The sequence below is a fragment of the Haliotis cracherodii genome, unplaced genomic scaffold (genome assembly GCF_022045235.1).
Source record: "Haliotis cracherodii isolate W230 unplaced genomic scaffold, xgHalCrac1.p SCAF_18, whole genome shotgun sequence".
Classification (NCBI taxonomy): domain Eukaryota; kingdom Metazoa; phylum Mollusca; class Gastropoda; order Lepetellida; family Haliotidae; genus Haliotis; species Haliotis cracherodii.
This window is the reverse complement of record NW_027266273.1, coordinates 22,221,048-22,248,304: the sequence shown is the minus strand read 5'-3', so window position 1 is coordinate 22,248,304 and position 27,257 is coordinate 22,221,048. Positions and strand designations below refer to the sequence as shown.

At 42.4% G+C, this 27,257-nt stretch overlaps 1 protein-coding gene across 1 annotated transcript in view; it reads right to left on the bottom strand.

Moving 5' to 3' along the window:
• The window catches only part of LOC139465552 (histone-lysine N-methyltransferase 2C-like), an 84,823-nt gene that overhangs the window by 42,839 nt on the left and 14,727 nt on the right, over positions 1–27,257 (bottom strand). Inside the window, exons 8-42 of the mRNA XM_071247269.1 lie at positions 26,824–26,951; positions 26,459–26,565; positions 26,124–26,228; positions 25,909–25,966; positions 25,097–25,274; positions 24,030–24,144; positions 23,309–23,499; positions 22,432–22,540; positions 21,775–21,847; positions 21,174–21,304; positions 20,642–20,767; positions 20,203–20,313; positions 19,250–19,354; positions 18,990–19,094; positions 17,684–17,865; positions 16,631–16,795; positions 16,113–16,225; positions 14,765–14,854; positions 14,110–14,325; positions 13,431–13,568; positions 12,631–12,732; positions 11,855–12,193; positions 11,233–11,328; positions 10,556–10,693; positions 10,309–10,413; positions 9,566–9,890; positions 8,366–8,565; positions 7,864–7,937; positions 7,369–7,419; positions 6,965–7,139; positions 6,356–6,442; positions 5,302–6,234; positions 4,485–4,613; positions 3,569–3,699; positions 1,936–2,013 (exon numbers count right to left, since the gene is read on the bottom strand). Coding sequence (XP_071103370.1) covers positions 1,936–2,013; positions 3,569–3,699; positions 4,485–4,613; positions 5,302–6,234; positions 6,356–6,442; positions 6,965–7,139; positions 7,369–7,419; positions 7,864–7,937; positions 8,366–8,565; positions 9,566–9,890; positions 10,309–10,413; positions 10,556–10,693; positions 11,233–11,328; positions 11,855–12,193; positions 12,631–12,732; positions 13,431–13,568; positions 14,110–14,325; positions 14,765–14,854; positions 16,113–16,225; positions 16,631–16,795; positions 17,684–17,865; positions 18,990–19,094; positions 19,250–19,354; positions 20,203–20,313; positions 20,642–20,767; positions 21,174–21,304; positions 21,775–21,847; positions 22,432–22,540; positions 23,309–23,499; positions 24,030–24,144; positions 25,097–25,274; positions 25,909–25,966; positions 26,124–26,228; positions 26,459–26,565; positions 26,824–26,951 — 5,509 coding nt within the window. The remainder of the gene's footprint in view (positions 1–1,935; positions 2,014–3,568; positions 3,700–4,484; positions 4,614–5,301; positions 6,235–6,355; positions 6,443–6,964; positions 7,140–7,368; positions 7,420–7,863; positions 7,938–8,365; positions 8,566–9,565; positions 9,891–10,308; positions 10,414–10,555; positions 10,694–11,232; positions 11,329–11,854; positions 12,194–12,630; positions 12,733–13,430; positions 13,569–14,109; positions 14,326–14,764; positions 14,855–16,112; positions 16,226–16,630; positions 16,796–17,683; positions 17,866–18,989; positions 19,095–19,249; positions 19,355–20,202; positions 20,314–20,641; positions 20,768–21,173; positions 21,305–21,774; positions 21,848–22,431; positions 22,541–23,308; positions 23,500–24,029; positions 24,145–25,096; positions 25,275–25,908; positions 25,967–26,123; positions 26,229–26,458; positions 26,566–26,823; positions 26,952–27,257) is intronic.

Here is a 27,257-nt window from a genome sequence, read left to right as displayed (position 1 = left end):
GATTAAATGCAATGTTTTTATACTTACCTGAAGCTACAGTATACTACACAGTGCTATAGGTGTAGCATCAGGTAAGGTAAAACATAATTAATGCCTATCAAACAATTTGAAAACTAAGTTGTTTTTCCTGTACTACAACACACATTCAGAGAGGTTCCAGCTGAGAGTAGTTTCCTTGATGGTCATCCATACCACTCTCACTAATCAGCCTTCCAATCCCCATGTTCAACTGCTCGTACTCCAAGAATGGGCTAGTGACAAGAATTTCTCATTAACTAAATTCAAACTTTAACTATTTGTTTGTTTGTTGTTTTACACAGCACTCAGCAATATTCTAGCTATATGACAGCAGTCAATAATCGAGTCTGGACCAGACAATCCAGTGATGGATATCATGACCATCAATCTATTAATTGGGATACGATGACATGCATCAACCAAGTCCTGCTAGTCACCTCTTACGACAAGCATAGTCGCCTTTTATGGCAAGCATGGGTTGCTATTCTACCCCTGATCTTCAAGGGTGCCAAACCTTAACTATAATGCAGGAGTTTGTACAGATATACAATAGGTGTAGAGGAGTAGATATATATCCAGGAGTCCGGTCATATTACACTGCAGGGATGTACGGGGATAGCGATGGTACACAGACAGTGATGGTACATGAAGGTGGAGTCCCTCTATAGTAGGACTTAAAACTGGGAAACACATCACAATATTGGTAAGGTGGAAGGCTTGTAACATACACTGGAAAAGATATCATCAAATCATTTCCTTCATTTTAGAATATTCATAAATATCTGTGTGGAAGTGTTCCACTTGCTTGCTGCATCAAGACACTGCCATGATGTACAGCATCGACACAGGAGTAATCTGATGGCACACACTCACCAACTGATGAGCAAGCAGAATCTACTAATTCTACTGCTTGCCTTCTACAGCCAAGCCATTTTAAACACAAAATGCACAATCAGCTGTAAATGACTGAACTAGACTAGTGAACACAACATGAAAGCAGTAACAGAAGCATAATGGCAGCTGGAGAGTCTGGCAGCACAATATCAGGGCTTGGTTGACGAAGCCATCTCAGGACTCCCATTATGTAAGTCTGTGTTAAAATATGGGAGTCATGAGAGTGGTGGAAGGAAGAACGTTTCATGACACAGTGCCCTGGCCAGAAAGGTAAAACATTACATTTGATCATTGAATTTGGGAACAAGGGGATACATGACAATATAACTTACAGTTTGGATCTTGGTTCTCTCTATATTATCAGAGCTCGAGATAACTTTTTGAGCAATTGAGTTTTGACTCGAAGGTTTCTATTTTAATTGGGTTATTACATTTTTCATTGGGTAAACAGTATTTTATAACTCATCTTTTCATCACTCTATTAGGTTTTTCCCAAAATGAGCGAGCATTTTGAAATTTTAAAAAAATAATGAAATGATGTTTTAGCTGTGTATAAGTGTTTTAAAAATAGGCATGACTTGGAAAGTAAATTTGCTCGTAATTCTGCTTCTGAAATTAGCTCCGTTGTACACATGCTGAAAAAGCTTCATTGGGTGTTTTCAAACAATAGATTTTTTCATTTAATGCATGCGTTTCTGTACGCAAGTTAATTGAATGTAATTGGGTTTTGAATAGTTTGGGGAGGTATTTTACACAAATACGCAGCTTACCTGTAGCTCTGATTATGATAAATTACAAAGTTCAGACAACATTTGACAGTTTGTTCCATTACATGTTTTAAACAAGGACAAGAAGTTGTCATTTACAAATATGTTTAAAGAGAGTAGTTAAGACGCATTAGCACTGCCAGTTATCGGGTCCATTATGCTTCTGTGAGTGTGAGGATGGGTTCAACATGGAAACATCAACAGCAACACTGCATGCACAACCAACTGACAGCTGGGCAAGGACAGTGCCACTTACCAAGAGAGTGTGCGAGATAGAACTAGGCCAAGATCCTGCAGCTAAGTGTGTGTGCCGTCGGCTGTATAGTTGTTGAAGCTAGAGACGTACAACATAGGACAGTCAGAGTTGATACTACTGTTGCACAACTTATCCTCACCTTGCGACCACATCAAACCAGCTCACTTAAAATTATCTCTGTACAGTAAATACAGAAACTAATATAGCCTTCTGTCAAAACTGTCTTGGAAAATTGTTCCATGTCTCAGTTCAACTTTGGAAAAATCGATATCCGTTAATATACAAGATGACCCACTGGCTTTGATAAAGGTGAAAGTTTGTCCTGATAGTCACCTATTCTTAATACTGGTATTAGTTGAGACAAACGTCTTCTGATAAGCACTGACTTTGAAAAATATTCTACCCATGAAGACTCCCTTAGGACCACCAATGGGTTCGATCAAACACTGACAGCCCTACCTTGGAATGATCCTGGGGCAGCTACACCAGTGGACACCTTAATCATTGCCATGACATTCCGTTCTTGTAAAATGTACTGTTTACTCATAATTTGCAAGCACAACCCTAGACACTTCTTTCACCAAAATTTCAAAATTTACAGCTGTGATTCACACAGTGACAGAAGCCCTAAACTACGCTAGACCCTCCTGAAAGCCTGGTGTATCCCCCTATCTCCATCTTCCTCCAAGAAGCCAACTATTCTTCAGGAACCTCTACCTCTAGCTTCAGGTCACGAGGTACAAGCTCAACGCCTACACAACCCGGGTCACTTGAAAACCACAACCACAACTAATCTACAGATGAATATTTGGGGCAGATATATTTATGAAATTGTCTTTGCTATAAAATACAAAAGAAATATCCCCAAATATATTCCTGATCCTTAACTTATATTGTTTGGCATAGCTGTCTGGAACAATAAACTTTCATACATTTGTCAACTTATTTTGATGTGGTTGCAAACAAAGACAGAGTTGCTACAATGTTGTTGCTCTACAGTTAGTCCTGAGATAATCTGACTCAAACACAGGGCTCAACTGCCGTATTCTCATCCAAGTCGAGACAAATCCAGTTAAATTGACAATGAATGTTACTCTGGCATTTGAGTCATGTTAACAGAAGTTTTAATAAAAACACAAATTAATACATACATTGTTGAGCATATATGACGTGCATTAACATTAATCACTCTGATGCTATAGATTGTATGCACAGCGTTATGTAAGGAACTCATTATCACATGAAGCCAGTCTTGGCAAAAGCTGTTTACAATTTTAATCTAGTACAATATAACTCAAAGTGCAGATGCATAAATGAAAATGCAACTAGACTTAGTGCCCTTCACCCAAGATGATGTAGATCTACTCATGCAGAATAAGAAAGCATATTTAAATTGCCATACTCTTGTGTGGGAACAACAGCTCTGGAACAGCATCACCATCAGCAGTGTTGGTGTAACGCCAAGTTTCGTTAATAAACAAATTCCATATGGATATTATGGTTGTTATATTGTTAGACAAACACACACAACACATTTAACTGGGAAAAGCTGATGAGTAGTTATTTCCAGGGTATTTATCCCCACAGAGAGTATGCATGTATGAACACACCACAGCCACAACACTCAGCCTACCATGACACTCTCCGGGTGCAGGGGCTTCTCCTGCATGAAGGGAGGTCTTGGACCTCGGATACCCATGTTGCCTCCGGGACTCAGCTGCGACAGCGTCCTTGCCATGCCCACATCCCCTGGTTGTGGGGTGCCTTGCAACAACAAGATCAAGTTTGTTTGTTTGTTGTTTAACGCCATATTCAGTAATATTCCACCAATAACATGTGACAAATAAAAAGTGGACCAGACCAGGCAGTGATTGATATCCAGGCTGGTGGGTATGAGGACACAAGACCTGCCAAGCCTGTCCACCTATCCATTTAGTCTACTCCTACAGCAAGCTGTTTGTGAAGCATAGGTTACAGGAGACTTATTATTCTAACCTATAATCCCAATGGGGGCAATCATCAAATCAACTATCTAACAGTATCATTCCTGCAGATGTGGAATGTCTTTTTTGGATGTCCCTGAAGTCAGAGTAATGGTTACTGAATCACCCATTGAGGTACAGAGACAAAGATGAAAGATGGCACCAATTTCAGAAAGCATCTACCCTATGAAGTATTGGTTCAGGATTTAAAACAAGTCTTCTGGGTACCTTGAATAATATGTATTGAGGGATAAGTGAGTGAATTGGGATTTAACATTGCTTTTAGCAGTATTCCAGTTATTTCAAGGCGTGTCACCTTAATGTGGGAGGAGTGCCCGAAGTGATGCAGGTCTTAGACGGTTTCCTCTTAGGTAAAATCATAAGCATGAGAATGGTGCTGACAAACCCGGAAACAAAATCAGGATGAACTGGGATTCGAACCCATGATCCTAAGTTTCTGGTGTGCACAAGGGACACAACTCTTCACAGCGAATTGCGGTGCCTTCGAGGACAAGGTCACCCATACCCACTGACGGATAAGTGTGTTTGGGGGACAAGACTATTCACCTGGTGGCTGACTGTAGGGGTCTGGGAGACTCTGTGAGCGAGACAAGAGGGGTGGCCGGGTGGGGAACTGATCTGGGTGCCGGAGCGGCCCAGGCGTTGAGTGAGGAGACTGGGGGGAATGTGGCAGACCTGCAAGCAAACATATACACACTCTGTACAGGTTCAGTCACTCCTAGCTACGAACAACATAATACTGGCAATCTGTGAGGAGTCAGTGAATATGGTTTGACGCCGCTTTTAGCAATATTCCAGCAATATCACGGCGGGGTACATCTGAACATGGGCTTCACACATTGTACCCATGTGGGTAAACGAACCCGGGCCAATGAGTAACCACTCGGCTAAGCCACGCCCCCCAATCTGTGAGGAAGACATGGTAATAACACATCTGGATACTAATCTCACTGAGTTCCACACACATTTGTCACACATCTCTTAACTCCAAAAACACTCTCCTAATTAACTGCTTGTTACATTAATTTCTACGGTTCTCTGTATATATTTATACCACTGAACTTTTGATAGACATAATCAGATATGTCATTCTATGTGAGTGTGTAAGTAAGTATGGTTTATGCCACTTTTAGCAATATTCCACTAATATCACGGTGGGGGACACCAGAAATGGGCTTCACACATTGTACCCATGTGGGGAATTGAACCCAGGTGTTCGGCGTGACAAGGGAATACTTTAACCACTAGGCTACCCTACCGCCCCCGTCATTCAATGTAAATATACACTTGACATATTATGAGAATCATTTTTATGTATCATGGAAAGATAGGAATATCAAAAGTGCCATGGACGACATCTAACCTGGATGTGGTGTCATCGGCTGTTGGCTGTAGGGATCAGGAGCTTGAGACGTGGGAGGCTGCGGAGCTGGCTGCTGCTGAAACTGTTCCGGAGACGGGTGTCTCATCCGTGGGGACAGCTGCTGCATCATCTGTTGCCGCAGTCCATGAGCCATACCCCCAGGTCGAGGATGGAAGAATGCTTCCTCCTGGCCCGAGGCCGACCTAGGTGTACCCGGGGAAAAGGCATAGGGATCCGGAGCTGGTTGTCGCATCCTCATCATGGGGTCCCCCGGACGTGGCCCACCTGCATGGCCTCCTGGAGACTGTGGAGGGGGGAGGCGTGGGCGCTGATGGTACGGATCCATCACGGCAGATCTCGGTGTTCCCGGGGACTGGGGATATGGTTCTACTGGCCCAGGCGGCCGTTGGGGAGGTGCTTTGAATGTATCTGCGACAGAAGTTGCAGGGTGTGGTGTCATTGGCTGTCTACTGTATGGATCATAGGGTCTTGACTGAGGAGTGCCTGGTGTTCCGGGCATCTTAGCATAAGGATCTTCTTCAAGGGTTTGTCTTGGAGTACTAGGAGGCTGATGATAAGGATCATATGGCTGAGAAACTGGTACTGTTCGGGGAGGATGAGATAAAGGTCTCTGCCCCTCCGAGAACTGATCCCCAGCAAGAGGTGTGGATGGTTGAAATGCGTAAGGGTCCGGATTAGGCTGTGGTTGTCTGACAGCCACCTCCTGGGGTCGGGGAGGACCAGCTCCGGGGGGGAAGCCCTCAACACCAGGCCGTGGGCCCATTTGTTCGATTGTACGTGGAGGAAAACCCTCCATCCCAGGGCCACCCGGGGACTTTTGGAAGGACTCATCTCCTCCCCATGGAGGTCTTGGTATTGGTCCTGTCCCCAGAGGGCTCTGTAGGGGGCTGTGCCCTGGCGTCAACTGTTGTCCTGTTAGCAGTACAAATATTTAACCTTAGTAACCCTTGGTATCAGTATTTCAAAAATTCAGTTTGCTCACGTCACAAAAAAACCCAAATGAAAAACTGCTTGATACAATCAATGATCTCACCTTCCATGGGTCTGCCTGGACTCTGCATACCTGGGTGGCGTGGAGGCATCATCCCAGGTAGAACACCCTCCAGACCAGGTCTTCGCACTGGAACAGTCATTAAGCATGACAACTGCAGGGCAACAGGCTCACTGACTTGTTAGAATTATCAAGTCTGCATATTTCAGATTGCATAAAGTTATCTTACGTTCATTGAATACTCATGTTTTTTATTTCTTTACAAAGAGTGAAACTAATTCTTGTATTCAAGGACTGACCGTGCAAGTCAATGTATGAAGTACATTTACACTAATGCGTGGTCCAGGGACTTATCTAGAACTCCAAACAAAGTGGCCTCAGCAAGCAAAACGGGAAACAATCATCACTTTGTCCAAAGTTGGGATTGACTTTAACTTCAGAGGTATCTTAACATTTCTATAAACATTTCATTTGATGCAATAATGTAACATTAAAGCCTCTTCTTCATTGGCCCAGTTCTCAGTGATACACAAGTATTGGAACTTCTTAATCTGGGAACTTGTAGTGACATTGGCTGCAGACTTGGTACCGAAAATGGCCTTGTGAGCAGTTCTAGACAAATCCCTCGTCTCATGCTGTATGGAAACTCACCTTCCATTCCCTGGGGGGACAGCTGCTGCGGGGGCATCATGAAGGGGTCCGGCATCCCTGGTCCCTGTGCCCCTGGAGAGGGGAGTGGGGGAGGGGCTGGGGGAGGCGGCATGGACAAACAATCACGGCGTTCACGTGCCTCCTGCTGCCGACGATTAAGCTCAAGGGTAACTTGCTGCATTAAACAACAGATGTTAGTAACAGAGATTAACTTACCGTAATCTTACAGCCAGAAGGAAAAATCATTTTCATTCCAGATCTTACCTGGAATGATGAGATCCTTCTTCTGCCTATATTTTACTAGTGTTAGATCCTACTTATTATCAGAACCTAAGTCTTATGATGAGCAGTTGTAAGCTATGTAAGCAGCTTGAATGTAACAGCGAACAGTAAAGTGTACAAACCTTCTGAGCTTTCTGGACTCGACTGCTGGTCCGGTTCTTTCGAGCTTTCGCCTGTCAACAAATACAACAAATATCACGTCAGAATGAGCAATGGTACATAAATAATTGATTCCATTCCTTTGAAAATCTACACTTATGTCTCATGCAACCTTCAAAAACCTATTCGCAGCACAATAAACAATACTAGGACAGTCTGTTGTAACATATTTAAAAGAAACTCTTTCCACCAAAATAAAATAACCAACTACGATTCATGAATGGAAGAACAGCATCTACCCCAAAATGTCTACATTTCCATATCTGACAAAATACCCCTATCCAGTTCTTTCAGCCATATATCAACTACTTTCAGCCATGAATGATATCAAGTACTTTCAGCCATATATCAACTACTTTCAGCCATATATCAACTACTTTCAGCTCATATATCAACTACTTTCAGCCACATATCAACTACTGCCATCTAGATTTCTAAGGAGGAGAATGGTGTCCTACCAAGAAGGGGGCCTTCTCCTCTGGTGTGAGTTTCTTCCATAGTTTGGCGATCTGCTTTGACCTTTCCGCCCAGTCTGCAAACATATCAATGTGAATAAAACTTTCTCCACATAAAAAAAATCATACAGGAAAAGGAAATATTGTTATCAAATCAGAAAAATAACAAGAAAAAATACATAGTTTGTAATTCAATTAAAGCGCTGAAATAACAAATCCTTATAAGATACTGATATTCCTGGACCTTCAGAGACTTTCTAACTCTGATCATCAAAATTGTTAATATATACTACTCCAAAGAAGTTTTTTCAAACTACTATGGTTAATATGTCATGCTGATTCTTTCACATAACTACAGTTAGTCAGCCATGCCATAGAATCAGGTGTTCTTTAACTTCTTTGGAGACGCATACTTAAGTTACTTTTTCCATTTAGAGATAACTAGCAGTTCCTTATGCATACAACAAACCAGGCATAAGTCTTCATATCTGGACCCTGAACTCACCAGGGTAGTCTGTTTTGAGGTTTTGATGGTTGGTGTTGACATAAAGCACTGCCGAGATGGTGGCATTGAGGCCGAGAGCCTCATCATTCTCCCACTTGAGTATGTTTCTGCGGCTACTTGTTTCCGGCTGGTCTTCCTCCGTGTTGAGCGACCAGGCTGGGTTGGGGCCTGCCGAGAAGCTTGGACTCATCTGCTGAGGCCTGTCACAACAACAACATCTCTCAATTAGTGTGTGAATGTCACCTGACACTGGTTTGTTTGTTTGCTGTTTGTTTGTTTGTTTGCTTGTTGGATTTAACATTGCTGTGAACAGTATTCCAGTCATATCACGTCGTGTCAGTTTAATGAAGGAGGAAAGCCCAAAGTGATGAAGGTCTTAGATGTTTACCACTGTGGTGAAATCCACAAACATGGGTAAGGTGCTGACAAAATGAGAAACATAATCAGGTCAAACCGGGATTGGAACCCACAATCATAAGTTTCTGTTGCCCCCAGGGGATGCAACTCTGCACAGTGAAATGCAGTGCCTTAGGGGGAAGGGGTTCACGTGCCCCGCCAAGCGATTGTTACTTAAAAATTATCTTAGGAGATTAACATGATTATACCAAAGTTTGATTTGTTGTACTTCTTTAATTATTTCTAATCTGTCTAGGTGCTTAACCATTGATCATTCTAATCCTGCAGCACCTACCCTCAATGATGCTCAAAATGACTATGATACAAGTTCCTAGACTTACATTTAAGGTCAGAGACGGGAAAGCAAAAAGAAAACACTCATGAATAATGACTGGTTGTATTGCATTTTGTTTTGTTTGTTTGTTGTTTAAAGCTGCACACAGCAATATTCCAGCTATATGACGGCGGTCTGTAAATAATTGAGTCTGGACCAACCAATGCAGCGATTGATATCATGAGCACCGATATACGCAGTTGGGATATGATGACAAGCATCAACCAAGCCAGTGAGCCTGACCACCTGGTCCCGTTAGTCACTTGTTACGATAAGCAAAGGTTGCTGAAGACCTATTCTAACCCGGATCTTCATGGGTCGTATGGCATTTATAGAACAATTCTTCACAGTGAAGGTGTAAGAAAGCCGTTAAAAATACATACTGCCATAACATCCCCTTCTCCTAAAAAGAATCATAAGGCAAAATGTTTTTTAACTGCTGTGGCATGGAAGGATTAAAAAATTCTTACCCTGGCCCATACATTCCAAAAGGGGGCATGTTGCCAGCTGGCGGCAGCACTTGTTGCTGGTCAGAGGGGGACTGCATGGTGGGCGAGAGCAGCGCAGATGGCTGCATTGACGGCGAGTGCATTGGTGGTAGGACCAGCCCTTGTTCCGGCATCTGCAGTGGGGTGGGCATCTGTGTGGGGCCAGTCATCAGGTGGCTTGGGCCGGGGAGGGGTATATGGGCCTGCCCACGCACTGGGCCCATTCCGAGCCGTGACTGGGGCAGGTGTTGCAGTGGATGTCCTGGAATGGATGGCGACGGCAAGGGCAAGGGAAACTGACTTTCACCTGAAAATAACAAGGAAGTGGGTAAATATGACAAGATGTCTTAGCTGGGGGAAAATTCTTCATTGTAAACAAAGTCAACATTCACTGGCAGAGATGACATTTATGGATCAGGGATCACACTGCAGTTGTTTCAGGAGATTATGAACGCGATAGAATGGAACCAAACATGCAGTACCAACAAGTCTGATTTACTTATTTGCTGTACTGCCAACTTGTGTTCATGACCTAGATCAACCATTAACCAGATAAGCATCTTATCTAGATCAGCAGTAACCATTTCCAATTGTTTTTATTTTAACATATAATCAAATGTATTAGGCACATGTGACACATTTACGAGGCCTTCTCCTTGACTATTTACAATGGCTAGGCCTCATTAGGCAATGGGTGCAACACAACAGAGAATATAGTATCTTACTTGATGTTGAGGGTTGATCTGTCGACGTGTCAGAACCCTGTAACACACCCTTGAAAATGTCTTCCATTATCTTGGTGTCTATTTGTGCCAGACTGGGAACCACATCTGAAATATTCACAGAGCCCATTTATAACATTATCATGGCATATGACATAATGTTTACCAACATCATTAAGACAAGGAAAATCTCAATAACTGGAACCAATCTGCCTTTTGTTATAAACTCTCAACAATTCATGTAACTCACCATCAGAGAACATGCTGTCCACATCTAGATTCTTGTCATCGGTGTTCAACATATTGTCAAAGTTTTCGGGCAATTCTTTTCGAGATCCTTCAGCCTTCTCACTTGTTGAGTCCATAGACTCAGTTTCTATTGGTAAACCTGTCACAAAAGGGTTGAAATTAATGCATTACTAGTTAATGAGTGAGTTGAATGCTGCTTTTAACAGTACTCCAAGTATAATACAATGTATCAACTTAATTTGGGAGAAAAGTACATGCGTTGTGACCACAGCAACATCCAACCAAATGGTGGACTACCGAAATATATTGAGCAGGGTCAGTTCAATGTATGGGTCCATTTTATGACATAAAAGAAAAACATGATCAGAAAGTCAAATTACAGATGAAAGGACGCATGCACTATTTGGGGTGCATTCCTGAATCATCACTACAATAAACTGCAATACGTAAGTCAGGTCAGTACCCATCACTATTCATACAAACTGAAGGATAGAAAGTGACACTAACGCGTTAGTCTGAGATGCGTGAATATTTAGAGGCAATAGTTGTTTTCTCACAAATCTAGTACATAAGCCACAAGTCAGGATTGAGCTGCAGGCTTGTTTGATTTGAGCATCGCTGTCTACCCTGTGAACCAAGGTCAGGTCTGAGACTGTTTGTCACAGCTTGAGTACCTACCATCTTCTGGTCCCAGCATGTTAAAGATCTCCTCATCGTGCGGCAGATCACTCAGATCATGAGGTAATATATCCTTCAGGTCCCCGTCATCTGCAACTGAAAAATCAATCATGAAACAATACAATGTAATGATGGGGGGACACCTCTATACTCGTAGATCACCAGATGCAGAGAGAGTGGATGCCATTACAGTTACATTACAGTTAAATAGTCAAGTCTGGACTTGTAGCTGATGGCCCCATGGTTCAAATTGGTCTTCAGCAACCCACTTTTGTCGAAAGAGACGATCAGACTCACTGACTTGGTTGATGCATGTTATCATATCCCAATTGCATAGATCAATTCTCATGACGTCAATCACTGGAATGTCTGGTCCAAACAGGATTATTTCCAGACCACTGTCATATAGCTGGAATACTGCAGAAGGCAGCGTTGAACAACAAATAAACAACCTAGTAGCTGTTAGCAGGAGCAACGATGGACACTGCTTGTGGTACAATGCCACTCAGTCCTCCAAGTCAAACAGCAACCATTAGATCCCCATGTTAGTCTGCTCTGACATCAAGTACGGGACATAGTTTGCTCCCACCCTCCAGGACAAATGACAAAACGGTACACTTACACAAGTTAGGGATATCTTCATTGTGGTCATCTGTTCCCGACACAAGAGCCTCGCTGCCCAGTTCATCTTTCAGAGCCTTGCTGAAATCACTTCCATCCTTGGCGTCGGCTGTGGGTGATGCAGGACCAGACTTCTCCTTCTCTGCATCTGACTCTCCCTGAAGGGTCTCCTTGGACTCCTTGGCTGTATCCAGCAGTGGCTTTCCGAAGAATGCTTCCTGTAGGTATGCGGGGAAGTTCTCCTCCAGTTGGCTCTTGGCCCGAGGCCTGCGTCTCCGCCTCACTCTCTCCTGGGGAGCAACCGGTGTTCCATCAGGGCCTAGTGCAGGCGCCTCCGCCCCTAAGTAATACATGCATTTTGTTAAAGGTGAAAATATGTTTCAGGTAGCATGTTGCATCTTTTATTTCACTTGTGACCCAGTTTTAACATCTGAAGTTGCAACAAATATGCAGTTACATATCTGTAAAGGGAATGTTACTTAGCGGCTTTGAGACAGTTTCGCCTCAACACCCAGGGAAAATAAAAAAATAATCACAGAACTGATCTAGGCAGATACTCATTGATGAAACTACAGGAGGACTCCTGAGTGCTTATCAATACAGGTTGTTTCCAATATTTTCAGAGTACAAAAGTATTGGCTGAGAGGGACCTTAACAGTTCTTTAATGTGTGCTGGAAGGCAACTAACAAACTGAAAACTTTGCCACCCAAAACAAAGAGCCGTCTTTCAGCACTGAAGTGCATGTTCAATAACAGCCTAGATGGTCAGACCCTTACCTTCCTTCTGTGTACTGGTTCCTTCTTCTGGTGTGATGTCTGATGCCGACGTCTGTCTCTTCCACGTCCGTGTACGCTGTCGTGCAATAAATCCTCCAACACCTATGAAAGCGACCAAATTATTAATGTCTCAAGCCATTTCAATTCACCCAGTATTTCAAAGTAACCAACAATCACACATTTTCAGATTGCCCAGGTTATGGAACAAAACAAATGACTCTCCATCTCCCAGAACTATCAGCTGGCCCCCTCATCTGGAACCTGGGCCATTTCCCATGATATTGGGTCAATTGGCCATACATGTTCTCATTAATCTGAGTGAGTTAGTGAGTTGGGTTTAACGCCGCTTTTAACAGTATTCCAGTTATATCACGGCGTGTCAGCTTAATGTGGGAGGAAAGCCCGAAGTGATGCAGGTCTCAGACGTTTACCACTTCGGTGAAACCCACGAGCACGGGTATGGTGCTGACATACCTAGAAACATAATCAGGGCGAACCGGGATTCGAACCCACTAGGCGCCTTAGACGACTGGGCCGCCCGGGCAACCTGTGCCCCCCTCATTAATCTGAAGTTAACATAGAACACTTTGCCAGCATCTCACTCATGAGTGTCAAGCGGAGAGTTCTTACAGGGGCACTGTTCCAGTTTGTAGCCCATATCTGACACCAAAGTTTCCTCCAAAGACATTATCTCTGTGTGACTGTAAACAAAACGTGTTGACAACATGCATATACTAGGACTGTGAATGTGCGTGAGTCTGGCGGCACGTTAGACAGGTAGTACACAATGAAGCCATTACCTAATCCTGTTTGTTTTCTCTGCCGTCGCTTCTTGCCCTGCTCTTCCGTCTCCGCACCCTCCCCACCAGGGGGCGCCACAGACAAGGGTGGTTCCAGGCCTTCCATTGGTTCTGGTGTCTTCAGCTGCTCTTCAGTATCTAGGAAGACATTGTCGTGTTACTGAGTGACTGATTAGTAACAGCAACATCATTTATGCTTGGAAAACAGATATTACTTCTTGATATGAACAGATTCCAGCAAAACAATCTTTATTAAACTTTCAGAACCAGACACCAAAGATAACTACATGTTACCAGACAAGACTGGAGGCCTTCATCAAATCAGTTCATACTTGACAACTATGAAGGATGTTTCAGTTCAAGGTTGAAGACCCGTGAAGATCCGGGGTAGAATAGGTCTTCAGCAACTCTTTCTTGCCGTAAAAGGACACTATGCTTGTCGTAAGAGGCGACTAATGGGATCTGGTGGTCAGGCTCGCTGACTTGCTTGAAGCATGTCATCGATCCCAATCGCGTGGATCAATGCTCATGATATCAATCACTGGATTGTCTGGTCTTATTTTAGGACCGCCGTTATATAGCTGGAATATTGCTGAGTGCGGCGTAAAACAACAAACCAACCAACCAATCAAGGTTGAAACAATGGTGTAAATGTTCACATAATTACAACGATCATCACCTTTTTCTGGATTCTCCTCCCCTTCTACTGAGGACATCGACCCCAGCAGAATGGCAATGTTGGGGTGTTTGCTGTGGGGGTCTAGGGGCTTATCCGATTTCTTCCCCATCCGGGGCTTCCGGGCTTTCTTGGGCATAGACACAGTGAGGCTCTGGATCTGCTGGATGCCGGTGGCCGAGAGGTACACCCCGTCCATCAGGAACTGCTTGGGGACTTCTGGAAACATAGGCAGTCCTGGTTTCATGAGACAAGCATTCAAGACACAAAGTACACTGTTCTTTCACATCGCTTGGAGCAATGTTCCAGGCGTATGATAGATGCTTGTAAATGATCAAGACTGGATGCTCCAAATCATGGGAGTAAACTGATGATGTACTGTCACACCAGGTCAGATATAGTAGCACCTCCAACTCATAAATCAGCTCTTAGTGGGCTATTCTGGAGTCCCCACAGTAGACAAGACACTTGCGTTCTAAAGCAGGAAAGCCACAATAGTTGGAGCTCCTATTGTGTCATGTACGCCATTAGTTTGAACACTGTGCTTTGTACACCATAAACTGTAAACATGTTACGAAATGTATAGCACTTAATCTTTAATTTTCTCTACATATTATCCAAAACATAATACACATGGCAATTTGATATGATGTAATACCTGGTTCTTTGGGCAATGGTGGAGGTGGTGGTGTTGGGGGTTTCACTTCCTTCTCTTCCGGAGGTGGGGGAGGGGGCGGGGCAGGTGGTACTGTAAGAGAGGGACAAACATCAACATGTGTCAGTAGTAAGTCCGGGTTCATATGTCAATAGTAAGTCATGTACATGTGTCAATAGTAAGTCATGTACATGTGTCAATAGTAAGTCAGCGTGCAACATGTGTCAATAGTAAGTCAGTGTACATGTGTCAATAGTAAGTTAGTGTACATGTGTCAATAGTAAGTCAGCGAGCATGTGTCAATAGTAAGTCAGCGTGCAACATGTGTCAATAGTAGGTCAGTGTACATGTGTCAATAGTAAGTCAGTGTACATGTGTCATTAGCAAGTCAGGGTGCATGTGTCAATAGTAAGTCAGTGTACATGTGTCAATAGTAAGTCAGCGTGCATGTGTCAATAGTAAGTCAGTGTACATGTGTCAATAGTAAATCAGCGAGAATGTGTCAATAGTAAGTCAGTGTGCATGTGTCAATAGTAAGTCAGTGTACATGTGTCAATAGTAAGTCAGTGTGCATGTGTCAACAGTTAGTCAGTGTGCATATGTCAATAGTAAGTCAGTGTGCATATGTTAATAGTAAGTTAGTGTACATGTGTCAATAGTAAGTCAGTGTACATGTGTCAATAGTAAGTTAGTGTACATGTGTCAATAGTAAGTCAGTGTGCATGTGTCAATAGTAAGTTAGTGTACATGTGTCAATAGTAAGTCAGTGTACACGTGTCAATAGTAAGTCAATGTACATGTGTCAATAGTAAGTCAATGTACAACATGTGTCAATAGTAAGTCAGCGTGCATGTGTCAATAGTAAGTCCGTGTACATGTGTCAATAGTATGTCAGCGAGAATGTGTCAATAGTAAGTCAATGTACATCATGTGTCAATAGTAAGTCAGTGTACAACGTGTGTCAATAGTATGTCAGCGAGAATGTGTCAATAGTAAGTCAATGTACAACATGTGTCAATAGTAAGTCAATGTACAACATGTGTCAATAGTAAGTCAGCGTGCATGTGTCACTAGTAAGTCAATTTACAACATATGTCAATAGTAAGTCAGCGTGCATGTGTCAATAGTAAGTCAGTGTACATGTGTCAATAGTAAGTCAGCGTGCATGTGTCAATAGTAAGTCAGTGTACAACATGTGTCAATAGTAAGGCAGTGTACATGTGTCAATAGTAAGTCAATGTACTAATTGTCAACAGTTTGTCAATGTATTTTGGAAAGGCAAAACAACTCTAAAATGACGTTAATGTCGTTGACAATGACCATTAACATGGATCAGTAACTGGAGACTTACATGGTCCAGGATGATCAGTCTTAGGCCGACAGAAGAGACAATGATATCCATAGTCTGCAGCCTTCTCCGCGTCCTCCTCACACTTGAGTCCATCACACGACGAGTGGAGCCACCTACAACACACAGACATGCACATCACACACCTGCAAATAACTTCTATTTCACGGCATTCATTTCCACTCAAAGCATATTTAGTGTCTTGTACCACATCACTGAGTGAGTTGGGATTAACACTGCTTTGAACAGTAGGTAAGTCATATCACAGCATGTCAGATTAATGTGTAAATTGATGCAGGTCATAGGTGCCTGCCAACTTGGTCAAACCCAAGAGATGGTTATGGTGCTGAGAAACATGGAAATATAATCTCATTATCAGAAAGTTCTTCATTTGCAATAGGAAGATTCCAATATTATGTTGCTACTTATGAGACTAACATACATGAGTCTAAAAGTCCCCATCAATGTACCATGACAACCCTGAGTGTGTTACAACAGCTCTATTAGACATGAGCACAGACCTGTCACACTGCACACACTGTATAATCAGCTCCTCTTCACGGTAGCGGATTTTACAGGCTGGACACACCAGCTTGCTAGCACATGGGCCACATTGAGTATAATTGTTCTGCCAACTGCAGGCAAATCCGGGCGACGTAATTCCGCAGTTCACACACCGCACACACCTGTATTGGGAAAACCAGAAGCGTAAAGAACAGATTCACAGTTCGGCTCCATCAGACATTATACAGTATCAAACTCTAGTGACAGGCTACAACAACGTCCAACCTCAAGGGAAGAGGACAGTGTTCACAGCGATAGAAAATAACATCTTTAGTTCACTAGTCCTTGTAATGAAAACAAAGCCCTTAAAAATAGCAAATTCTACTAGTCACTATGATACTTTTACTATTGGGCAGTTTGTCAAGGACTATAGGACTGGTGCAAACTTCTATCGCTGATTCATTGTCACTATAAGAAATGTGCCTTAATTATTAACCTCACACCCTCAAAGGTCCAAAGCAGTAAGTAATAACAATAGCGTGAGACAACTGTAAGATAAAACACCTTCAGGGCTAGAAGAAAAGCACTTCTGGTTCACTTCAAATGACATTTTGTGCAAGCGAATAGCATTTGTGAGTGAGTGAGTGATTATGGTTCTACGCTGCTTTTAGCAATATTCCAGGAATATCATAGCGAGGGGACACCAGAAATGGGCTTCACACATTGTACCCATGTCGGGAATCGAACCCGGGTCTTCGGCGTGATGGGCATAGCATTTGTCTTACATAGAGAGAAACAGCGCAATACTCAGGGATCATAAATTCCATTCTTTGCTTGAAAGCAGGAAATAAAATGATTCATCTTAAAAGAGGTAAAACTGTAATTTGAACAATCCTTTTGCATGTTTAGAACCAAGGATATAACTTCTTCAGCCTTTAAACACAGACTTTAATCAATTGCTACAGAGTGACAAGTCATTATGTGGTTGAGAATCATTTTGTTTTGACGTATTTGAATGAGGCTGAAACACAAGTGAACAACTATCGACTATCAGTGACAAGTGTCCTTACCATTTACACTTCCATGTCCCCTTGGGCACCGTTTCCAGGGGCGGGTCCAGACAGTAGGTGTGGTAGCTGATATCACATTCGTCACACAAGAGCAGCCTCCCCTCATCCTTGGGACTGCCACATCCCTCACACACTGTACAATCAAGGCAGCGCCAGCCTTTCTGTAGAACTACTTTGGTCACCTACATCGACAGGAAACTGTTAGTGACAGGCATATATACACTTATCATGTAGGAACACACCATGGTACCATCCTGAACACAGGCACTGGAACCACATTACCGACCCATCTCTTTTGAATTTACACCACAGTCCACATATTCAAGCTACACTACTCAATACAAGCTAAACACCCACATTTGGAGTGAGTGAGTATGGTTTATTGCCTCTTTTAGAAATATTCAAGCAATATAACGGCAGGGGACACCAGAAATGGGCTTTACACATTGTACCCATGTCCAGATCGAAACCGGGTCTTCAGCGTGACGAGCAAACGCTTTAACCACGGACTATCCCAGCGCCCCACCCCCCACATTTGGAAGGCTGTGTTGCAATACCCACCAGCCATGACTGATTAACCTAAGTATTAACTTATGAAATAAATGGGAGTTCTTTAACTTCTTTTGAGTAGTTATATATCACAGTTTGCTGTAAAGTTCCTAGTCTTGGGTATATACTCACTGCCAAAATAAAGGCGAACCACAGAAACATATAAGAGAAGTATGTATGTTAAGTAGAGATGCTTCCCATGTGTGCCATTAATGACAATAACAATCAGTGTCTATTCTTAACAGGAAATGCTGCACATGATTTCCAAACTTTACATGCTAATCCTGTATGAGCCAAATGGGGTTATGGATCAATGACGTCACATGTGATGTGTTCATAAGCATCGGTTCAACAACGTACCAGTATGTTAGTTTGTGGATCAAACCAATCTGATACCTGTTGAATATGAGTTAGTCTTCATATATTAACCAAGATGTACAGTATTTGCGTTTCTTTTGGCAGTGAGATTATATAAAGCTTTACGCTGCACTCAGCAATATTCCAGCCAAATGACAGCAGGTCTGTAACTAATCAAGTCTGGTCTAGACAATCCAGACCTTGACATCATGAGCATCGATATAAGTAATTGGGATACGATGACCTGAATCAACCAAGTCACCGAGTCTGACCACCCAATCCCGTTAGTTGCCTCTTTCAACAAGCATGGGTTGCTTAAGACCAATTCTAACCCGGAATCATCACGGGATGGGTATATATTGAGCATGTTAATATGTATATGCATACATTCTTCTCTTACCTTTACATTAGCACAATAAGGATGATAGCACTGTCCGCACTGTGTACATACAATAAGTCTTCCTTCGTCCCCTTTTCCAAAGGAGCCGCAGCTTTTACATATATCCTGAAGAAGGTAAGTTCAAATTACTTCAAATGTATTTGTCACAGAATGCTGTCATCTCACCCATGGGTAGAAGATGAACTACTTCATATTTAGTTACGTTACTGGGATGTATATCTGAAATACAGCACTTAGTGACCCACACAACCATCACTCACCTGGTCTAGCACAAAGTTATCTTTGGAGGAGGTCAGGACAATCGTAGCTGGGTGGTCGTCACCACTATCGTCCTTCGAGGAATCCGTTTCAACACGGCTTGCAACCTGTCATACAAATATAATGATACACATCAGGTCACAGTACAGAGAGGGTTCATGCTGACTGTACACACAAACATCATGATGAGCATACTAACATCTCAGATGGGCATTCACACATCAAGATGGGCACACAAACATCAAGATGGACACACAAACATCAAGATGGACACACAAACATCAAGATGGACACACAAACATTAAGATGGGCATACAAACACTAAGGTGGACATACTAACACCAAGATGGACACACAACCATCAAGATGGACACTAACACCAAGATGTAGACAAACACCAAGATGGCCACACGAACATCAAGATGGACACACAAACATCAAGATGGACACACAAACATTAAGATGGGCATACAAACACTAAGGTGGACATACTAACACCAAGATGGACACACAAACATCAAGATGGACACTAACACCAAGATGTAGACAAACACCAAGATGGCCACACGAACACCAAGATGGGCACACAAACATCAAGATGGACACTCAAACACCGATGGACACACAAACACCAAGATGGACACACAAACATCAAGATGGACACACAAACATCAAGATGGGCATACAGACATACAAAAACACCAAGATGGACATACAAAAACACCAAGATGGACATACAAGCCTTAAGATGGACACACAAAAACACCAAGATGGACATACAAGCCTCAAGATGGACACACACAAACACCAAGATGGACATACAAGCCTCAAGATGGACACACACAAACACCAAGATGGACACACAAACACCAAGATGGACACTCAAACATCAAGGCCACACAAACACCAAGATGGACAGTATTGGACACACAAACACCATGCCTCCAGGACTCACCGGCCCAAGTGTTCCTAGCTGTCCAGGTTTTACTTTGACTTTCGGTCCTCGTCTCTTCTCTCCAATACCTAGGGGTCGCCGTCTACTTTTCTCCGGAACTAGAGGACGAGTCTGGTGACAGACAAGATAAACAATGAAACATACTCAAAAGAATTCAACCACAGAAAGTACCGATCATTGGCCACAGAAATGATCACATTATGTCACAAACAAATACCTGATATTCCTCCAACAATTGAAAATTTATCAATTGGCCTCAATATCTGAATGAGAGCATTAACTTCGCAATACTATATATACACTTCCAAGTAACAGGGAAACAGTAGTTTAGGTAAGTGACTGTGTACTAGTGCCTCCAACCAACCCAATGAAGTAAGTACACAAGTAAGATTGTGAGACCATGCGTAGGCAATAGCAAGTTAGGAGTGTCTAGACTCACCCTGGGTCTTCCAGCTCCTATTTTCTTCCTGCCCACTGGAAGTTTGCCCCGATGACTCTCCAGCATCTCAGCTTTAGCTGCCATGTAAGATGCTAGGCCTGAAGACGTTGTCAATGGAGGCATTTGCTGGAAACATAACATCTACATGAGAAACATATGCAAGCAAGAGTTGATAGAGTATCAGACAGCAGGCCTAAGTTAGGTGTGATATAACCACGAAAGTGTCCAGTTCAACAAAGAAACGAAATCTTGTGTGATGTACGATCTTCAATGTCAATACAGATCAGTCAGTGAGGATGGTTAGATGTTTCTCTTGCAGCAACATCAGTGCAAGACAGACCCTAATGTTGACCATGTGTCAAAACATAAACTAGTGCACAAGAATCTTTTGAATGCATGATTGCTACTTTGTAACAAGATGACAGTAAAGACAATCAAGTTTGAGGAGACAATGTTCTACGTTCTGCATATCTTCTGATAAAGGAATGCAGTGAATATAAGTCCTTCATGACATGCATAATTGAGAGGCTACCTTGTCCGGAATTCCCATATCCACATCCATGCTGGAGCTTGAGTCTTCATAATACAGAGATTCTTGTGAGCTAGCTGCAGTCAGGGATGCTTCGTTAATGTAGGGGTCATCCTTCACGCCATAATCAGTGTCTACAACAGAAGGCACATGGATCAACACCACACATGTCAAGTGTGCTGAGGAGAGGTGAAATGGGGTGTTCAAGAGATTAGCACTCGTCTGTCTGTCTGCCTGTACTAGTCCAGACTAACGTCAGATTTATAGTGCTAGCCCACTGAGAGAACATACCACAGTTTAACATGGATACCCCACTCAGACATTATGTACTGACTCAAAGCCTACCAGTCCTCAAAGCTTAATGCCAGACAGGCAAACAAACAACAAGTACCATCTTTCGACAAATTTTGGTATGATGCAGCCAGGGAAAGAACCACGAACTTTCTGCTCCCTGGGCAGACACTCTATCCACTAGACCACAGAGGTTACTGAGAGAGAGGACGTTGTTACATGCTGCAGTTAGCTGAATAACCAGCAACATCGTTGCAGGATACACAGCTACGTCATTGGTGCTTTTTGCACTGAATGCTGTTTTAATAATTACCTCTGGAAGGGAAGCCCTCGAGAGACTCTTCAGTTGGTAATGGCGGTTGGAGGGGAAAGGAGTCAATATCAGTCTGAAATAAACAAATGTTGTAAATCTTTATCAGGAACATGCATGAGTAATTACAAAAAGAACAGGAAACGGTTTAACACAATAACAATTTGGCAAAGCTGTATGTCATGGTTGGCATTATTCGATCCCCCACAAATTGAAACTTCAAGACACAAACGTTAATGGAGAACTCTGCAGGAAACAACTTTATCCTCACGGGAAGACACGTTTATGGATCTCACAGCCTTAAGCTTAAACACACGTCAGTAGTGAGTTGGAAGTCCAGCAAGTGTCACATCAACAGTGTTTCAGCCATAAATCACACTGTCAGCATAATTTTGTTGTGGAAAACCCAATATGAGGCAGGTTGTAGATATACACCACTTTGGTGAAACACAAAAGCACAAGCATGGTGCAAGCAGACCAAGGATAACATCTGTGGGGAATATGAGATGTGGCCACAAAAACAGCTGCTCATGGCAACAAAGGGTCATAACTGCACAGCAAAGGGCATAGCTGTTTGTACCATGAACAACACATCCATACAGATAATACCTTCCACCTTATGCTGAACTTTCATTAAAGTGTGAGAGAAAGGACACTTACATCATCTTGAGCTCTGCATACTGTACAGATGTAATCTGTCTGCCCCGTGTCCTTTAACTTGGCCAACAGAGCATTGTCTATTGATGGATCACAGTCGCTATGGACGTATCTGGAACACCAAGTATCGTGTTAGAACAGGTAGAAAGAATACGTGGTAAACGAATACAACAGGTTGTTATATGCAAGAACAACAGAATTACTTACTGACATTTCCTATTAATACTTTAGCAATGAGAACTTTTTGTGATGGATGATATTTGAAGCAGGACATTATTTTAGTCAGACTATTCATAACCAAGGCTCGAACTAAGGAACTTAATATTTAACATGCACCAGGTGCGTGTTGACATGAACACTAGGTTGCATCAAACAAAACCAGGTTCCACCTTAGTCCAATATATCTATCAAAGTTGAAACAGGCCGATCTGACTCAGTGTCATATATATTAAAGACACATTGCTGTAAAACGTAATTCAAGCATGGGCACAAAACACTGAAGTCCCCACAGATAGATGATGTCAAGCCTAAGAAAGCCTTGGTAACAACATTAACAATGGGCAAAAGCTTGTATTTTAGTCAATCGATAAATAAGTTCAGCAGAGTCAAGCACTCCAATATAAGCATGAACATCAAGGGTTAATCAATTACATTACTGGTAAACAAACAATTTAAGCCATCCATAGATTCAAATTCAAAAGGACCCAAGGACAACCCTTAATTTGTAGCACTGAAGTTTTTTCAGTTAGCTAATATGTCAAGGTTTTAAAAGGTAAATATCTGGACTCCAATTCCAACAAATAGACCATGTGATACGGCACATGTTATAATATGGTGAGAAAGTAACACACAAAGACATTATATTTCCACATTCACTTACTTTTTACATGAATTGCACTGCACCATTTGTTTATTATCAAAATGCCGATAGGCCTTGCCACAGAGAGGACAGCATAGGCCCTTGTTCCTCTGCTGGTAGCAACTGTCGCACACTGAGTAGTTGAGATGCCACCGCGAGCTCGGACCATTTCCGGGGGTTCTTGCTCCACAATCTGTACATATTCGACAGTTCTGGAATAATAGATAAATCATTACAAATGTGACATCAGGAACAAACAACAAGATAAACTGAGTGACAGGATTCACAAATACTTGATCCAAATACGAAGGGCATGGACGGCCCAGTTGTCTAAGGCACCGTAATTCGCTGTGGAAGAGTTGCGTCCCTTCCGAACATCAGAAGCCTATGATTGTTGGTTCAAATTCCGGTTCACCCTGAGTATGTTTCCTGGGGTATCAGCACCACACCTGTGCTCATGGGTTTCACCAAAGTGGTAAACGTCTGAGACCTGCATCACTTCAGGCTTTCCTCCCACATTAAGCTTACATGTCGTGATATAACTGGAATACTGTTAAAAGCTGCACTAAACCCAGTTTACAACAATACACTATGCATAAGACATATAAAAAAACTGTGTCTTTTTCCATGTGACATATCATCAGGAGCAAATTAAGAGACACTACATCCAACCCACATGACACTTACAACACTGGATTTCACCAGATGCACAGTTTTTCTCGCACACTAGTTTTAAACCTACCTTGCACTTCCAACCATTTTTTGGAATGGTGGTCATGGCAGGTTTGAGACAGAATGTGTGGTAGCCTTTATCACAGAGATCACACACCAGCATCTTGCAGTCATCTCCTGGATGTCTGAAAACACAAGTATGTGCAATATATCAACATGCTTAAGAGTCACATTTTCAATTAGGTACATGCTGTGAGTGAATGCTGTGTGGGTGCAGACCCATATATTCCAGTGGCTTACAATAAATAAAGTATGATTTGTTGGTTTGTTTATTGTTTAAGGCTGCACTCGGCAATATTTCAGCTGTATGCCTGCAACCTGTAAATAATCAAGTCTGGACCAGACAATCCAGTCATTGACATCATGAGCATTGTTCCACGCGATATGAGTGAGTGAGTATGGTTTTACACCGCTTGTAGCAATATTCCAGCAATATCAGGGCAGGGGACACCAGAAATGGGCTTCACACATTGTACCCATGTCGAATATCGAACCCGGGTCTTCGGCGTGACGAGCGAACGCTTTAACCACTAGGCTATCCGACTGCTCTCACGCGATGTGAACAATGCTTCATGCCATTGGAGGATCATAACACACAGACAATCCAGTCACACATTGCTCAGAGAAATTCTAAGTTTAGTAATTTCTAAAAAGCATGGGGTAGTGGGAAATGTATTCTGGCATGGGTCTGTAAGGAGAGCCATAAGTGGGTTATTCCCCCTGCTTATAAGTGACAACATATTGCAAGGAATAAAGGGACACTGGTACACAGCAATAGACAAATAATAAAGGTATCAATAATAATGAACAATCTGCACTATTCCAGCTGTATGATGGCAGCCAGGAAATAATCAAGTCTTTGTCAGGCAATACATGGATTGAATTGTGAGCAACAATCACACTGTCAGTGTACAATGACAAATGATCAAGGAAGTCAACCAGCCTGACCAGCTGATCCATTTGGGATCTCTTACGACAAGCACAGGCCGCCAAGTATCTATTCTAACGGAGTGTCCCACAGTAATGACACCCAGACATGCATGCTCTACACTGTGATAGTCTCTATGGTGGCTTTACCTGCAGGTCTGGCATATCTTACAGTTGGGGCACTGCCAGCCGGCCCGGACTGTCGGCTTCACTTCCACTGGTGGACAAAGACAGTTGCCATGGTAATGGTGACCACAGGTTGTGCAGAAGAGTTGTTCAGCAACATTGCCTGTTGTGCCACATTGAACACACAATGACTCTGTGCCCCCTGAAACAGCAAAAAGGAAGTTATACATGTAACATACACTCCCTGATTTAACAACCTCCCAGAGATCATTTAATACAGTTACAGTGTCATCTGGATCACAACAATACCAGACAGATTCATGTTCCCAAATTTACTGTTGATTAATCATCCAGTAAACAAGTGACTTCCTTCAATAAAGAATCCAGACAAATTGTAGGACAAAGGAAACATCATGAAAACATCGCAGATACAGGGAACTGACTCTTGTATAATTTGATACATATGTATTGTCTTTGATCATGTGTCCATATCATCACAGCAAAGGACACAACTCCTGCTAAAACCTCACTAATCCGGACCACTGTCAAAACCGGACTTAAACGTTTCACCCACACATGTCCCCTATAGACAGACTACACTGTACATCTCAGCAGCATTATTCACATCAACAATGACCATATGGTTGTTATATACAACTCAAAAACTGTAGACATGGTAGAAGATTTCATTCAATATGTCTGGTTTTGTCATAATCATACTTCACTGGCTGAATATTTTCCTTCTGTACAAACTGCAATCTGCATGTGTTCTGAGGGTGCCTTGATGATTTTCGCAATATGTACACAACCTTTAAACACATAACTACATAACTTACCTAAAGTTTCTGCTTGGTCAAGATGTTCCGTACAAAGCAAGGACCGTGTTTTCATTTCCTGGACAAAACAAACACATGCATTTAAACTACAATCATGATTCATTATCAAATATTTTTCATGAAAATCTGATTGTGAGAACTATCAAATTAACTAACACATCAAACCACTTAAAACATATCTGATCTTCCATCACTCCCACAAACTGCAGACTCACCTGAAAACATCCCCCAGCAGACGCACATGGAAAGTGAAATCGTTTCGGGCATCTTGGGCTTCGACAACTTATGGTTGCCCCGTATCTCCTACAGTAAGCACATTTCTGTTGACAAGACAAAACATTTTATTACCAGTGATTAACATGTGTGAAAAGACAATGAAAACTATCTCATTTGTTAGCCACCTTTCAACAGATTTAGCTCAGTCTTCTTAATCTTATACCACATCACAAGCATAAACCATTTCAAAACTACAAGTTGAGTTTTGTTATCACCAAGACTTAATATCTTATAACAGAAACAGGTTGTCTAGTGACAGGAAGAAAACAGTCACCTGAGACAGTCCAGAGAACACAGCCCTATCAACAAACTGAAGCTGATCTTCCGATTGAGACACACCCTCAGCCCAAGCAGCGCAACAGTGATGAGCCCATACATGACCTGAAACAACCAGCACTCGTCATCATCATCATCGTCACCATCATCATCATCATCATCATCATCATAAGATTGTTTATGAAAGTCAGTGAAAACAATAGATCAATGAGCATGATTTAATTCGGAACACATTTGTGTCGAATATCAAAACACCCTATTACCCCTTTTCCATGGGATTAACCTGGAAAACATTAGGCAGAAATTTGAAAGGTCTACTTTGGGTGCATTATTACAATAACAAAGAGAAGCAATTTTCCTCACCTGATGGTTCAAATACATGGCTAACTTCCACATCCTCGGAATGTCCCACCTGACTAAGCTCATCACATGTCTGACTTATTACACCATCCTCTTCGAGTGACGACTGCCGCGGAGAGCGGCTCCTCTCTCTGTGAAGACACATGGCGTCAGTAGGGCTAGTTCTAAAAGTGCACAGCACTCATTCACAATTGTGCTTGTTATATATACAAATAAGACACAAACCAATCACAGTTAGCAACAATCAAGGACATGATGACACAATAAAATAAATCAGAGCTGAAAGGTTGTTTGTTTAACACCGCACTCAGCAATATTCCAGCTGTATGATGGCAGCCTGTAAGTATTCGGACCAGACAATCCAGTGACTGACATTGTGAACAAAGATCCACACCATTTGGGAACGATGACACGCAATCGACCATATTACTGATCTT